Genomic DNA, 15,914 nt, shown 5'->3' on the forward strand with positions numbered 1-15,914 from the left:
CCTTAATTTTGAAGTTGTGCAGGTGATCAGAATGTCTCGAGCCTGTGAACAATCATAGAGGCTTTCATATTTCCAGACCATGCTGCTGAAGGGCTCTGCCATGCCCAGATACTTTCTCTCTAAGATGATCCACTTGTTGCTAGGCATGAGATAGTGTATCCCAGTGCATCATCCTTTGTCTCATGCTTCCCAGAATTTTACATGAAGCTATGCTGTGACTGCTTAATCTTTCATTACATAGAGCATCAGTTGGATTAATCTGCAAATCTTGAAGCTTAGTTGCAACCAGTAATTGTTTATTTGTAAATCAATAGTATCGTGGAATGGATGCACTTTATATTGGCTTATAAAAGTGCAATACCAGAATCGGGCTAAACAATTATAATGGCTTATTATGACTTTATATGTTTATGTCATTTCCTATGGCAGATTTGTAATAACTCTATAAAGGGGAACAGGTGAGGTTTTATAAAATGCAGTAGGTGTTGCACTTGGTTTCTGAGGAAACACTCATCTGCCATCACAATTTCCTACCAAATCTTAATCTCCTTTCTTCTTCCCTGGTATAAAAAATGAACTCTTTGTCCACCTGCAGCTGAAATTGTTGTGGAGGAGCAATCAGAGATGATGAACTCCCACAAACTCAATCCAAGGAGGCAGCTGAAGGAGAAAAAGTATTTGTGTGATGCTGGGGGAAAGCTGGGCATGTCTGAGCACTACAGGTTGCACTTGGGAACTCGTGCATCATAACTAACTTTACACACAGAACTGCACATTTTAATTTAATGAGGGGTAAAATAAAGGTTTACAAGTTATTCCTTTTTCCAGTTCTTTTAATTGAAGGCAACTAGTTGAGTCGAGGGGCTGGGGAAAAGGTCCTATTTTTAGAGCCCTTTTTGTGAAAAGCTGAATATACCTGGATTTTCAGCAAATACTATTCAGCTAAATAGGGTGCTTCTTCTAGGCATCTGCTCCAGTGCCTGCAGTGCAGCCAGGGGCTGTGCTTTACATGGAGTGTCCTTGCCATTGTTAGGAAAGGTGATGGCGGCCCTAAAACTGCTGCAGGTTGTGACCCAATCCGCCAGTTGCTTCTGAAGAATAGCAGCTTGTGGTTCATGGCCATGCTGGAAGCATTTAGCTGTGAACTGACAAACTGATGGCTCTTCATGCTGCTGAGAATCCATCCTTTCCTGGCTCAGTGCACCTATACCATAGCAGGAACCTGTTGGTGGTAGAAGAGCCACATGCAAAAAAATGGGAAATGTTTGCTTGAATTAAAAATACCATGAGCAACCCCTCATTCTGGGCATTCTTGGATGAGCTTTACTTGTGTGTGGAAAATAATAACAGTAATAATCCTTATGCACTGACAAGCCTGGCATGCTGAAGCATTTTTGTGACTGTTTTCTCCCTTCATGCTGGTTTCCATCATTGTAATGGAGACTATCAGGTATAGTGAGAAAAGGAAGAAAGGAACCATAATGAAGACTGGTCACTCCATTTATTTTGGCTCAGTCTCTGTTTAATATTTTCATACTTAGCATTGTGAATAGACAATCAGAGTATAGCAAGCTTATTATACCAAAGTGTGCATCTTCTCCACCTGACAGTAAATAGCATTTATCAGGCCTATGTCTCATTTGGTCTCCCACCGAAGTTGAGGAGCAAACGAACAATCAAAAGCACAGAACAAGCTTTTTAGTAATTGTTTTAACATTATCATAAAAGTCATTGTGATTCACTGAGTTGTCTGCTGGCAGCTGTTAGTAAGCTGCTCCTGATACGTATTTAATGAAACGTACTTTAGGTCTAAATTTCACATGCCAGGGGATAGAAGGAGGATTATGTTTCTATACCAGGCTCGCACAATAGATGGTAAACCTATGTGTCCTGCAAAATATAACCAAAATACAAGAGGGATGCAAGTGAAAATGCATTTTCAGAACTCATAATACCATAGGCAAAGGTCTAAAATTGCTAGTCTATGAAAACTTGGTAAAATAATTGGAGATTATTAAGTGCCTTCCTGTGAGGTGAGCCCCAAAACAGGGCAGAGAGGGGAGTGGGGGCTCTAATGGGATACCCACAGGGTGGCTATTCTTTTCAGTAGGCAGGTACTGCTCAGAGTGCTGCAGTTGATACATCCAGAACAAAAGCATCTTGAATCAAGAACCTGACAGTTATTCATACCAGTGGGTATGTCTTCCTGTCATGGAAAAAAACAACGAGAGCTCTGAGGAGAGTGAAAGTTTCTGTGCCTTCTATTGGAGTGAATGGAAATAGGTAACTCAAGAACTGAAATGCAAGGTCTTATTGTGCATCTCCATTCCCCTCCGCATCTCTTCTCTCTGTAGGACTGTTTGACTTCAGCTCTGGCACGGCAGGCAGACAGTGGCATTAGCTAATTTGGCTCTGTGTATTGCTGAACATGAATGTGGATTTGAGACAAGTGCCTGAGCTCTCATACTGACTTTTGTTTAGCTGTTAATTTGTTTGAATGCTAATCTTCCACAAGCACATAAGCCCAATTAGGTTTGAAAATTCGTATTTTTTTTTCCTGCCTTCTAAAATTGAAACTTCGTTTTGTTTTAGAGACAATTTTAATGAGTTTTACTTTGTTCAAAGTAATAAAGATATAAAAAGGTTTCAAATTCAGCATTATGACTACCCAACTTTTAAAGAAGTAAATGAAAAACTACTCTATCAAGAGTCGTTGTTTGGTATTTATATTTAGTAGTACCACAGCTAACGGCTATACTAACTGCAAATACTCCCGGGCTTTATTTTACATGAGATTTTACTGCTTCTACAGCCAAAATTACCCTTAGTCTGGAGTGGTTGTTTTTTTGTTTTGTTTTTTTTCCTTTTGTTCTCATGTATTTGTAAGGCATGGCTTCTGAACTCTTTCCTATATTCTATAGTATTGTGCGTTGCTGACTAGTGTTGGTTATTTTGCTGCTTCACAAAGATAAGATGATAATCTCATCTCAGAAACCTTATCATGTAAACCTTGTATATAGATGAGGCACTTGCTAAAAAAATAAAAAAAAAAAAAAATCTGCTCATTAGATTCTGTAGACATTAACTTCAGATTTTGACTTTAACAAAATGATTAGCAAATCAAATCTGTGAAAAAAAAAAATAGAAAAAAAATAGTGAGCATTCATTGCTCAAAAAACTAAGAATCACTGCATCGGCACATTAACAGCCTTAACTCTTGATTCTGCAGTAGATGAACAAGAATTAATGGACTAGATGGTCTTAGAGGTCCTCTCCAACCTGAATGATTCCATAATTTGTTTAGAGAAGATGCAGTGCTGTGATCATTAATTCCTTGAATTGAAGTTCAGTTCCTTCTAAACTACAAAAGTCATGAAAAATGAAGTTTCAAGTTTAGAGTGTCATATATAAGTTGTATTATTTATGTTCGTTTTATTTAGGCTCAGAAATGAGCTGATCTAGAAACTCTCCCACAGAGTTGATATTCTTCCAGTGACTGATGAAGAGTAAATTGAAGTGGCCATACTCTGGGAAGGCAGGAGACTATTGTAAATGGCCTGTCGTGCTAAGTGTTTGTTTTTCATTGTGTTCAACACACCATAATATTTTAAATGTTGAAAGACAGAGTAATCCAGGATTTGAGCCAGCATCCGAGCCTCACATGGCTGTTTGATTCATTGCTTGCATGTTGTTGCACATTAAAAAATTTGGGAATGAACCGTTTCAGTGACATGAGCAGCACAGTTTTGGCATGAACCGGTTTATAACCATTTACTGTGTCCAATGGAGAGCCCACAAATAACATAAATCTTGTTCTCATCAATTTGATGGCTACTAAAATGGTCAAGTGAGGGGTAACATTCAGAGGGAGCCTGGACCTCTTCCCGTGGCTCATATGAACTCGTAACTCACATTCTTGTCTGGGCAAATTTTATCAACTTACAGAAATTGCTTGAGAAAGTGCTTTAAAGAAGTTTGAAGTCCTGTTTTATGATTTTGTTTTGATCCCCATGTAGCGCATTGAATTGCAGTGGTGGTTTTGTCTGTTGTTTTTATTTTGGTTCGAATTCTGATGATATGTCTTTAGTTTTTCAATAAAAAAAAAAATATTTGTAATATTGAAATGAATCATAAATATGAGACAGCATATATTTATGGTTGAAAATAATGAAAGCTTATACAGTGCCTTTTACTTGTGCTATTTAATCCTCATTGTTGGTTTTTTTTGTTGTTGTTGTTGTTTTTTTTATACCTAAACTATACCTAAATTACTTCAGTGTTTCCAAAATATCTGACTATTCCCAGTCCAAGCTTTTTCTTTATTCATTATTTTTGTATACATTAGCTAGTTGAATTGTAATAGCAGCTGGTGAAGCTGTAACATTTTATCCAGTGATGCCCGTGTCACATTTCTTGCCAATTATTATATCTGAAGAGGGTCAGTTATGTGAAATTTTATCTGCAAACCGCTTCTGCTACTTGGCTTTTAAATTCACTGTCACTGAACAGAATTCTAGGTTTTTGATCCCTGCAATGTGCTTTTCAATGGTTAAAATACTACTAAAAAGGATGACAGAATGAAAAATATTTTAGATACACTTTTTGGACAATGTCCAGTTTCTACATTAGAAATGCTTTCCAACACCAGACGATGCCTGAATCATAACGACTCATTTGATACCATGTGCTCTCTGAAAAGAAAATGAGATCAGTAGTTAAATGAAATGCCCACAGATCCTGGGCATGGTACACAAGATCAATAAAGATGATAATGCAGAGATGTGGGAGGACACTAAACTGGTGTGTTATTTAAGATTTATTTTGCCTTCCCGTATCTTTCAGAGTGCTCTATGGAAACAAGATCACAGAGATTCCCCAGGGCCTTTTTGATGATCTTGTGTCTCTGCAGCTGCTGTAAGTACAATCTTTTCCTCTTCTTTATTTTACAGACTAACTACATTTACTGATTTTTCAGCTTCTGACATTAATATAATTACCTTCTCCACTGAAAAGTCACTAGGACGTGTTAGTCTGTTGTTTCTGTGTCAGGCAAAAGGGAGGCAAGGATTGAAAAAAGAAAGGTAAGATGCCAACAGTTTTATAGCGCAGTGCAAGTCACAGATTATAACAGACACGCAGGATTTAAATGTGGGGAGGAAATGAGAGCCTCAGCAAAGTCCAAGAAAGGAAATTTGGTCGGTGGCTGATGTGAGGGTGGAGGTGCCATCTGATTGTTTTTATGCTTTTAGCATTTGTGGTTGAATGTCTGGATCCTTAAGGGCTACTGTGTTGCAGGTACCTGCACATGCAAGCAAAATTGTGCATGAAAGACCTTATTGTTACCAGCCATGCTCAATATTTTATTCTTATTGCACCAAGTGTGGCTTAGTTGTAAGAGAAATCATTTCAGACTCAATTGTATATTCAAGTATTTTATGCCGTGTGTGATTTAATACGTTGTCATAATCAGGGGTATAATGTGTACTCGTCAGTATTTATTAATGTGGCATAGAGAATTTCCTAAGCCAAATGTGAAATTCCGAATTGCACGCACTCATCTCCATAATCGCACTGGAACCCATAACTCTTTCAGAGAGGGAAGTCAGCTACTATTGCAGCCAGACAGTAGAGGGAGCAGAAGTGAAGTGATTTTAACTTCCTAACATTGCTAATATCATCATGGATGATGCACTCAGATAACATGATATATAAAACTAAGTGATTTTGGCTTATACCACTTGTACCCTCACCACCCTCAAATATTAAATGACATAAAGTATAAAATAAAACCGTAGCATTTATATATGCTAAGTTCTTCTGACTTAACCAGAATTGAAAATCTGAATTTTCATGATTACTCCTTAATGTCTGCCATTCTGACTGTGATCTTTGATACTGTTATATGCTATATAAAAATAAACATAGATTTAGTTTATAAATTCATAAGCAAAGCCGAAGAGCTAAAAAGTGAAATTATTTGAATATTTGTTAAGCAGAGGACTGTTCTGATGTGTTACTTAGCCATAAGATTTTATTTGCAGACATGAACCACCTTATTCTAGAGAAAGACAAGCAAAAGCGCATGTGGTTTGGTTATGACAAACCCTGGAGCTGCAGTGGTGGCAAACTGTCTGTCTTCTTTGCCCTTTGCACACACCTTTTCTGGCATTTCCTTTCTTCTTTCCTGACCCACATCTCACAAGTTTGCTGGCACTGCAGTGCCTTCATGATCAGCCTCTGCACTAGAAGGAAGAGTGAATATCTGGGAGGGAGATATATTAACAGGCATGGGAACAGTAAGCGTGGAAGTGTTCAGATGTGAATTGGTGTGTGTTGCTATTTCTGGCGTGTTTGTTGCTGTTAAACTTTCATTGTGTTTGGTGCAGTGGGGATACTGAAGGCAGAAGGAAAGCAAAAATGTTCATTTATTGTTTTGAGCCTGCAAAAGAAACTATTAAAAAAAACTAAGTTTGATAAAACTTTTCTGGTTTCCCACAGTCTGAAAGTGTGTAATTACAAGTAATTACAAGCGATACACAACTGCTCTTTCTAACCCTGGACACTGTATAGATGAAATTTCTTGCAGTAGAAAGATCACCCATCTCATAGCTCAGTTTTGAATAAAGCATTAGACACCTTTCATTTTTTATACTGCGGTCACTGTGTGCATGAAGTGCTGTGCTTAAGGGAGTTCTGTATCTGTGCTAAGATACAGTAATGTGCGTTAATGGAGGTTACACCTTTTTGTTAGAGGGGCAAAACCTATATGCTAGACGACAGGGGGCAATGCTTTAATCATTTAACTGTTAGTAGGTAAGCCTTGAGAAGTTGTATTCTTCATGGGATTCTTGGAGTACTATGGCTCTTGAGGCTCTAGGGGAGTTCTGAAAGTATTTGTGTGTGAAGGAGTGGTTGGCAAGGAGAACATCAAGTGCTCATGCACACTTTTCTGATCACGACCTTGAAGGAACTATTTTGGCATTGCTTGTAGTATTTTAATGGACACTTAAACAGCATTTGCTGGTTTTAGACTTGCTGCAGAACAGTTGGAAAAGTGCTCCATGGTTATATCAAATTTAGTGTTCAGCGGTCTCAGATTGGATTTCTTCCTATTAGTTTGGGGACGTTACTGGTAAGAAGGCTGGTAGCCAGTATAATTTCCTCAGCATGAACTGGAACATTTTTTTTAAATACATTGATCTTGTGGTAAGGAAGTCCATGCTCAGTATATGGCAGTGGTGGTAGGTCCTGTGCAAAAGTGTTGGGATTTTAATTAGAAGGAAACAAATGACATGGAATTGCAGAGCAGATAACATTGTAATTCCCTGTTTTGGATAAGTCTTGTCAGTGTTTCTCAGAAATGTTGCTGTTCTTCTGTTGAAGTACGACGTCACTCTGTAGGCCCAAATTATTCCACCTTTGTTGAGGCAGGATTGTTTTGTGTGAATACCCTACACTTTCAGGCAGTGCCACTGATGTCAGAAGCATTACAGCTGGGTAAAGTAATACTCAGCTTGGCATGACAGCATCCTAAACTGTCCCATTTGTCTTTGGTGTGTGGGAAATAGGAATTTGAACGAGTTCTAGATGAGCTTGATAACGTGAGAATTCTGTTAGTTCTGTCACACAAAACAAAGTTCATAATACATTTAGAAGGAAAGTAACGAGGCACAGTTATAAGTAATCACACAATTGGATTTGTTAAATTACTGATTTCACAAATCTTATATTTTCCTGAATATGCATCTTTAACCAACACAGCAGCAGAGGTTATTGTCCAAGTCCAACTATATGTCTGTGTTGTGAAACAGAAGCTTTTCTTGGGCCATGTCATTTTCCTTGTCCTGTCTGCAGTTTCCAGGAGGGAGGGTTCTAGGAAGCTGCCGCAGTGTGACCCTCATACTTTTCATACATTCTTTTCAGCAATCTGAATCAAGTACCTTCTGAGAATTTTAGGTCAATTCAGATTCGAGAGGCCTTTTTTCCAGAAGTGGACACAGCTGCAATATAAGTTTTTTTATTTGATTTTTAATAGTAAACTGCAACTTCCATTTCACTGAGATAGTAATCAGTCCAAGCTGTGGAACAGCACATGCTCGGTTACCTTTGTTTGTGTAACTGGCACTTGAATGCCAGAAGGATGGAAAGGATTTCAGCTTAAGGTGGAAGTTTTCAAGTAACTGCTCGCTGTTGGCAATTTGAATGCCTGTCCAGGAGGCCTTAAACTAATCTTAGTCTGTCTAGAAACTGGAATACATTTGAATGTCCTTCTCACCTGTCTTTCAGCTTTCCCGGAATGTGGACAGGCTCTTTCATGAACCTTGTGCTTGCCAAGCTGTCTGCCAGTCACTGCGCAGGGGGCAGAACAAAATGCTGTGCAGCTCTTTCTTTTTCAGCAGCCCTGTGACAGATAAACCTGACAGTTGCTCTGCTTGCTCCCGAATGAGTGAACGTGCAGAGCCAGACAGCAGTGAAACAGAGTCAAGTGGCTCAAGGCAGTGAGCCGTGGATAATGGGCACCAAGTTTATTAACCACTATTTTTCATACCTAAGTAATACGCTTTCCTCTCTGCAACCATATTAAAACAAACATTCTGGAGGTCTTTTTATTAGTTATACATTTCATGCAACAGAGTGCTCTGCTTCCTGGAACCAAAAGTTATAAAATCTCTCTTGTTTAAAGAGATTATATGGCAAAATAAAATAAGTGGATGAAATCTCATTTTTCAAACGTCTGGCCAGTATCAGTTTTCAGTGAATCCTTTTTCATTGAGGAAATTCAATTTGCATTGTCACTGGTCATACCAGGTGCTCAGGTGTTCTGATCATACAACTCATGCTTGAGATACCCCAGGTTGCTGGACAAGCTTTGCAAGCAGGAGGGATTCCCTCTCTCTGATTCTGTTTTAGTGTTGCTTCAAGTAGATATTCTCCTGGTGCATATGCACATTGAAAGCAGAGGTTTGTGGTGATGCCGAGGGTTTGACGTGTTAACTGGTAAAATAACTTCAAAAATAATGAAAAATTACTCTTCCAGATCCAATCATTTAACTTGGATTAAAACTGGGACTGGATCTCATCTTGACAAGTCTGACTGACCTTTATTCAAAGCAGTTTTGTATGAAGAGGGAAGATGTGTGTGCGCTGTTAGAATCTGCCACTATCTGTCTTCCCAAACCTCAACCGCTCAGATTTTCTTAGGGTTATTCTCCTTCTTAATGTACTTTTATGCTGCTTCTCCTTGGATAAGTGGTGCAATATCTGGTACTGTCTTAGTTTTTCCAGTGAAGTTGCTTGGAAATTAGCTCCATGGTAAATTTGCCAAGTCTGAAGTACTTGTATTGAAGTGTAATTGTAAAGTGAATCCCAGTACTTAGGAGCTTAAAATAGGATCTACAGTCTACCAAATATTTATTGCATGCTTTTGGAGCTTGTTAAAAGCTCAAGGAAAATCCAGTTAATCACAAATCCATACAAAATATTTTTTTAAAGTACTTTAAAGAATGTAGATCAATTCCAATATTTTGTATTGTGTACATTACACTAATATATACAAAAGTATCATTAAGCAGTGATGCAAACACCACATGAATGCCAGAATAAAGATCTGACAGTTTTCCATTTCCAAGTTCCTTTCTCCTCGTAGCAATCTTCTGTGCTGTTTAACAAGGGATGTTTAGAATCTTCTTATTCTGAAGAGCTCTTTATTTTTCTCATGGAGTGGAGAGAACAGGAATGAAATGAGAACTACTGACTAGGTAGAGATAGGGGGAAGCATTTTCACAATGGCGAGCCAAGCAGTGGAGCAGGCTGCCCATAGAAGCTGTGCAGCCTCTATCCCGGAAAGTTTGAAAGACAACGCTGAATAGAACTGTGAGCAAACAGGCCTGACCTCACATCTCACCCTGCTTTGGGCAGTCTAACAGGACAGAAAACCTCTTGAGCTTCCTGCCATTATGAATTATCCTATGAGCCATGACAAGAATTATTTCTCATGTAAAGCAGTTGTCTGCTAAAGGCCTCTACACTGATTCTGCTTTCAGTGAGGTTCAGACCGGATGACCTCCCAAGGTCTTTCACTACCTATGAAGTTTCTGGATTTTGTGATTCTAAATTCTTAGCAAAATGATGTACACAGGGACTTTTACTTGATTACTCAGAACTAGGTAACAATAGAGATATTGTGTAACCCTCATCCTTCTACTCCAGGAGAAAATGCTCCCTGCACAGACCTGTTTAATAGCTTTAGAATTGTTTTCAAGCCTTTTGCCTCAAGCTTTTTTTTCTTTAGATTTCTGCATTTAGGCTGCCATTGTGATAATATTGCTAAACTCAGTAACTGCTGTTGAAACGAGGGAGGAGCATCTGCTAGACACAGAAATACAATTACAGTCAGACACTAATGAAAGACTGCAGCAGCAGCATCTGCCTTTCCTGTGTCACTTCTGTAATCTGTCTGCATGCAGCTTCCCCAAACAACCGCTAGTTTGTACGTCAGTGTGCAATTTATTGGCTCTTCTGACGCCAGTGCTCCAAGCTGGCTTCACCTGACAGAAGCTCTCCTAGTTATTATTGCACAAGAAACTAACTCCCTGGTAGTGCAGGAAGCTGAGAAAATGTGTTTATTCCCCTGTGCATCTGAATTATCATGTGGATATCTGCAGGCATAAATTGGACAACATTGAATTCGAAAAGGCAGAGTCCAGATGCTGTGATACCACATGCTGTAATTCTCCAGGTAGTAACACAAGTACCGCAGGATTGTTTTATGGATGTTGTTCAAATGGAGTTGCAGTCTTTTGGATGAGGAATGAAATAAGGTCTTTAAAATCTCTCCAAAGTGGAACTGTCTGACTTCCTTTTTGACTCGTTATCAGCTCGTGACTTTTCCATTTTAATTTACTTTGAATAAATTTGTCATCACCATCATCCAGTTTCCTGGACATGAAGAAACACTTGAAGCTAGTTCAAGCAAGCGTGATGATGAGTTCACACTGGGTATTATCAACTGAAGTGCTGACAGACTCTTCGGTGGTCAGTCATCACATTAGAAAATGTAAATTTTAGTAGATGTCAAAATATCATTATGCAGAGAGGCATTCAGATTGCTGATCTACACTCCAGGCCATTCGGAAACGCTCCTGGAACCTAATAGGATTATTTTGCCAATAACTAAGTGGGGACACGCAGCTCTGTCATTAAGCACAGCTTGTCAGTGACTGCTGGGTTGGCTGCGTGGCCCTTTATATGACTCCATAGTTAGGATTGTTGAATGGCTTGGGTCAGAGGGGACCTTAAGGATTATCTAATTCCATCTCTTAAGCCCCCACTTGTGCACTGGTGCTTCTGCTGTTGTCCTGTAATGGATGGCTTTCCATTCCCTACAGGTTTCATAACAAAACACTGAAAAAATCACGCTGAAGAAATATTTTGACAGGTCTGTTATATTGTAACAAAATACTGTAGCAGGTCTAAGGAATGCTTTCTGTCCAAAGCCCTTTCTTTGCTACCATATAGTGCTTTGTATGTAGGTGAAGCTTTTGACTACTGATATTCTATAAAAGGCACATGTATTGAATTTGTATTCTGCTCTTACTTGTGCAAATAACTTCAGCTCTCTTCTCCCGTGCATTTTAAATTTGTCTTTTTCTGGTGAGTTCTCTGTTCCCCAGTGAAGTCTGGCCTGTGGGATGTGCCAGACAGTTCATGGGATTCATTTGCATCACGTTGTCATCATTGCTAAAACACAAAGCTGATGGAAAGGAAAGAGAAGAAGTTTTCTTGTGGTTCAGTGCTGTATTTGTCCCACACTTTCCTGTGGGCTGGTTACTGTACCTAGCATGATTTCTGGTTCATTGTATAGCAACAGAAATCAACCTTCAGTCTCCAGCGTGTTAGCGTTGCTAGGCTGCTGTTGCAGTTCCTCAGCTACGTAGTTATTTGTTAATAGTTTGATTACGTGACTTCGCTGAGCTGAAAATACAAATGTTGTTAAGGGTAAAAGCCAAATCAACATCCCCATTTGCACTTAAAAAACAATTTCTTCGATCATTTTGGTTTTGGAGTTCAAAATGTTATTTAAATGTTAATCACTTGAAACTGTGCTTGGGCATATAATTCAATTATGGGACCATCTTAATTATGCAGATGGTGCTTACGAGCATCTGATCCAATTACCGTGCCAATTCAGTGCACGTTCATTCAGAGGGCTTAGCTGAAACATGTTATTATTTCAGCGTGTGGACAAATTCCCTCTTTGAGGAAATGGGATCATAGAATTGTGATACTGCACTACTCTGTTTGCTGCTTTCAATGGGGTGTAACCACAATGGCTTTCACCTTCCCTCTCTATTCTTTGGTGGTCCTGAACTTGCAAGAGAGTTTCTTTGTATTTATTAAATATCCAGAGGGATGAAAATTGAGAGTTAATGATCTCTCATTCCTCCAGGTAGCGTGTAGTTTTATTGCCTTTTGACTTCGTAACGTTTTGGGGTTTTTTTAATGGTGCACCACATCTGGAAGCTCTGTGTAAACCTCATCTGATCAAGCCAATAGAAAACAAACAAACAGGAAAATTAGTGGAATTTACCTTCACTGTAAATTGCTGCAACACAAATACTATGCAATTATTGCAAAAATCAGACTCAGCGTTTAATATTTCCTCTTATTTTGGTGCAGGTCCAATGAAAACTAACGCATAGCCTGTTTTACAACGTAGTTCAGTGTTTAGGCAGGTCAGCATTCCTTCCTGCTACAATGTATGTTTTTCTCATTCACCTTTGCTGTGGGTGTTTTTTCCTTCTATCTTATCGTTTTATCTGCAGGATCGGCCTTGTATATATTTAATTAATAATCAGATGCCACTGTGGGCTGTGGCATTTAAGAAGGAATCAATAAGAAGTTACAATAATGCCCATAGAGGATATTTTAAAATAATTGAGTGTTTAGAAGGAAGGTGTAAACCTGAATGCTTATGGCCAAAAGTTGTCCTCTGACTCACAGTAAGGAGAAGGAAAAAAAACTAGGAGTGATTTATTTTGCTTTCTCATAGTTTTTCACTTTTGTTTCCCTTTCTCACTGATTCTGGTCAGAAATTGGACATTAATCCATGTTATGATCCACCCAGTGTGGCCACATCTGGATTACCATTAAGCACACCATCTGCCTCTTTAGACTTAGGCACTGCACATATATTGTGTAGCTGAGAGATGGAATAGGTGTTGTCACCTTGGAAAAGCTTTGTAGTACCTGAATTCCCACTTCTAAACAGTCTGCAGAAGCACTTTCCTGTTACAAATTACTTTCTTTAATGCTTAAAGCAGAGAGTGTGCCTCTGCCTGTGTGACTGTGCATAGGATCAGTTTTGCTCATTTTGGTATTTGGCTTATACAGGAATGTCACTGATTATATTGCCATGAATCTAGGCACTGAAAATTTATGCTAGGGAAACTTGTCACACTGTAAATTCTAATTCCCAGTGTTGGGTTTATTCATGTTTTGTTGAAAGACAGAATGAACTTGAATCCTGGCTTGGACTGCAGTTGCAGCTCAGCTTTGCACTGAGGGGTTAGTAAGTGGGATCAGTGATGATAAGGCTTGCTCTGCATGAGGGTGGACAGCACCAACACAGAGTCTACTACTGCTATAATAATAAAAGAAGATAGCATAAAGTACATCATTGCTTCCAGTTTTCTTCTTGTACAACTAGATACCATGCCTGTCATGGAGCAGCCAGTCTAAGTTAATGTGCATTACCTGAGAACAATGTGGGACCAGTACCCAAAGGCACAGAGTAGGTAGTGGAGGATTTTTAGCATTGTGTATGTCTGGGGCTGTTGTTCAAAACTCGGTAGCTGTTTCTGCCTTGCAATGACTCATTAACATGTTCTTTATATAAAAGATAATGTTCAAGACTAAAAGAGAATTGCATAATGCATAAGAACTGAGATGGAATTGAAGATTGCTTTGGTTTAGTTGTATGAATAGCTATAAGAATCAAGTAGTAAGGGATGACAATGTTTACTTTTGGAGCAAAACCTCAGAAATCTAATGCATTGCTGGAACTGTATCTTTATCCCTAATGTGAAAATTACACTGTTATTTCTGTTGGAGTCAATGGAAGCTTGGATTAGGTGTCATGTAATTAACAGTCACAGAAATAGAGGCAGTAAGGGGATCATACTAATGCTGACTATAAAGAGATAAAATGATTGTAGCTATTAGTTTGTGCAAAATACAACATCTTTATCTATTGTTGCCTTTTATGGGACCTTATCTTACATCAAAATTCTTTCTCAAAGACTTATTGAGAAGAAAATTCAGGTGAATTATTATTGACTATTTTGTTGGCTAGAGGTGAGTTCTGCTCTGACCTCTCATTCCAAAGCATTACGCTGCTGTTGTCTTTGAGAAGTCTGCCTAAATGTGTCCATCTTCTGCATATTACAGTTATTATAGACTGTCAGTAAAGTAAAATGGCTCTGCCAAAACGTTGGTGGGAGCACTGAGCTGTAATGAGTGTTCCAAAAGTTTCAGCAATGGAAAGGTATGACTCTGTGCAGAGGAAACACTTCCTGAAGTTATACTTTGGAGCAAAGGAAAGCATATTTTACTTGCCCAGAGGGTTGCCCTGTTGAGTAGAGTGCTGTGTACAGTGTCTTGAGAACTGAAGCTCCATGTGCTTAGAGGTGTGTTTAAAACAACATATTTGCTTGCTGAGGAATGGAAAACATATTTTCCTTTCTACCTATAAATACCCTTGTCTTCTCATTTGGTATTACTGTCACAATATTAAGCCCTTCAGACTCATCAACAAGGTAGCAAGAACTCTGTGATGAAGACAGGTGGATTTATGCTATCTACTCCTTGCTGTGCACCATCTTTCTCAAACTGTCAGTAGTTGAAATATGTGGATTTGGGCTTCTGTAAGAACAGGTCCTTTCATGTCTATTTTCCATCTAGGTGTGAAATATCACATACATAGAAGACAGTGGTGATTGTTTGTCTCAGAAGGAGATCCAGCTTTTTGCTGGGGTTGTAGGTACTGTATGGTTGCCAGGACTCAGGCTGGATAATATAAGAGAACTTGTACAAGCACTGTCCCAAAATTTTCTGGCTAAACTGATGAATTCTATGAACAGGTTGCTGTGTAAATGTGCAATCTCATAAATATATAAATAAAAGGATCTCAAAACATCTTTGTGCTGCTTTTCCAAAGCCGCGCAGAAATCTGACATAGCTGGAATGAAGTGTTTTCAGATAACTGTGTCACAGTGCAGTTTGGAAGGAACCTCAGGTGGTCGTGAGCCAGTTGAACTTAGGAACCTTTGCTCAAAGCCAGGTCTGCTCACTGATCCCAGAGTAGGCTGCTCATGGCTTCCTTGGGTCTCATATTGAAAACTTCCACTGATGGAAACTGCACTTCTCTGGTTAATCTGTCCCACTTCCTGACTGTCCTTATGCATGACATAAGTTGCTTTTCTGTAAGCTTTAGTCCAGACCCTACATTTCTCTCCTCTTGTCTCTGAGAAGAATCACATTTTCTGCTCTTCCATGATCAAATTAACCCTGCACTGCTTATCACAAGATGTCAACCTTCAGAAATTTCAGTTAGATTTAAGACAGCTGCCAGCTATAAGAAAATTGAAAAGGGGTTCATCTCAATGCAGACTGTGTGTGTGAGCATGCAGTAGCAAGGTGGGAAGTGTTTGCCATTTCTGTGTATATTAAGCTGAAGGCTTCTTTAAATATTTGCTTGGAATTTTGAGTACTGATGTTGCCAGTGTTTGTTATTTTTTTCACCTTTGTAACATAACAGGCAAATGAAGGTGTTTAAATGAGCAGTGGTTTTGGTGACCATGTTAATATTTTTTAGATTTAACCCCAAAGTTCAGTCTATCTTTATTTGATTATTC

At 38.9% G+C, this 15,914-nt stretch overlaps 1 protein-coding gene across 5 annotated transcripts in view; it reads left to right on the forward strand.

The window, feature by feature from the left end:
- Positions 1-15,914, forward strand: part of SLIT3 (slit guidance ligand 3) — a 424,983-nt gene that overhangs the window by 296,030 nt on the left and 113,039 nt on the right. For all 5 annotated transcript variants that reach the window (XM_015875943.2, XM_015875942.2, XM_015875944.2 and 2 more), the window contains one exon: positions 4,843-4,914. In XM_015875943.2, the coding sequence (XP_015731429.1) occupies positions 4,843-4,914 (72 nt within the window). The remainder of the gene's footprint in view (positions 1-4,842; positions 4,915-15,914) is intronic.

This window comes from Coturnix japonica, chromosome 13 (assembly GCF_001577835.2).
Source record: "Coturnix japonica isolate 7356 chromosome 13, Coturnix japonica 2.1, whole genome shotgun sequence".
Taxonomy (NCBI): domain Eukaryota; kingdom Metazoa; phylum Chordata; class Aves; order Galliformes; family Phasianidae; genus Coturnix; species Coturnix japonica.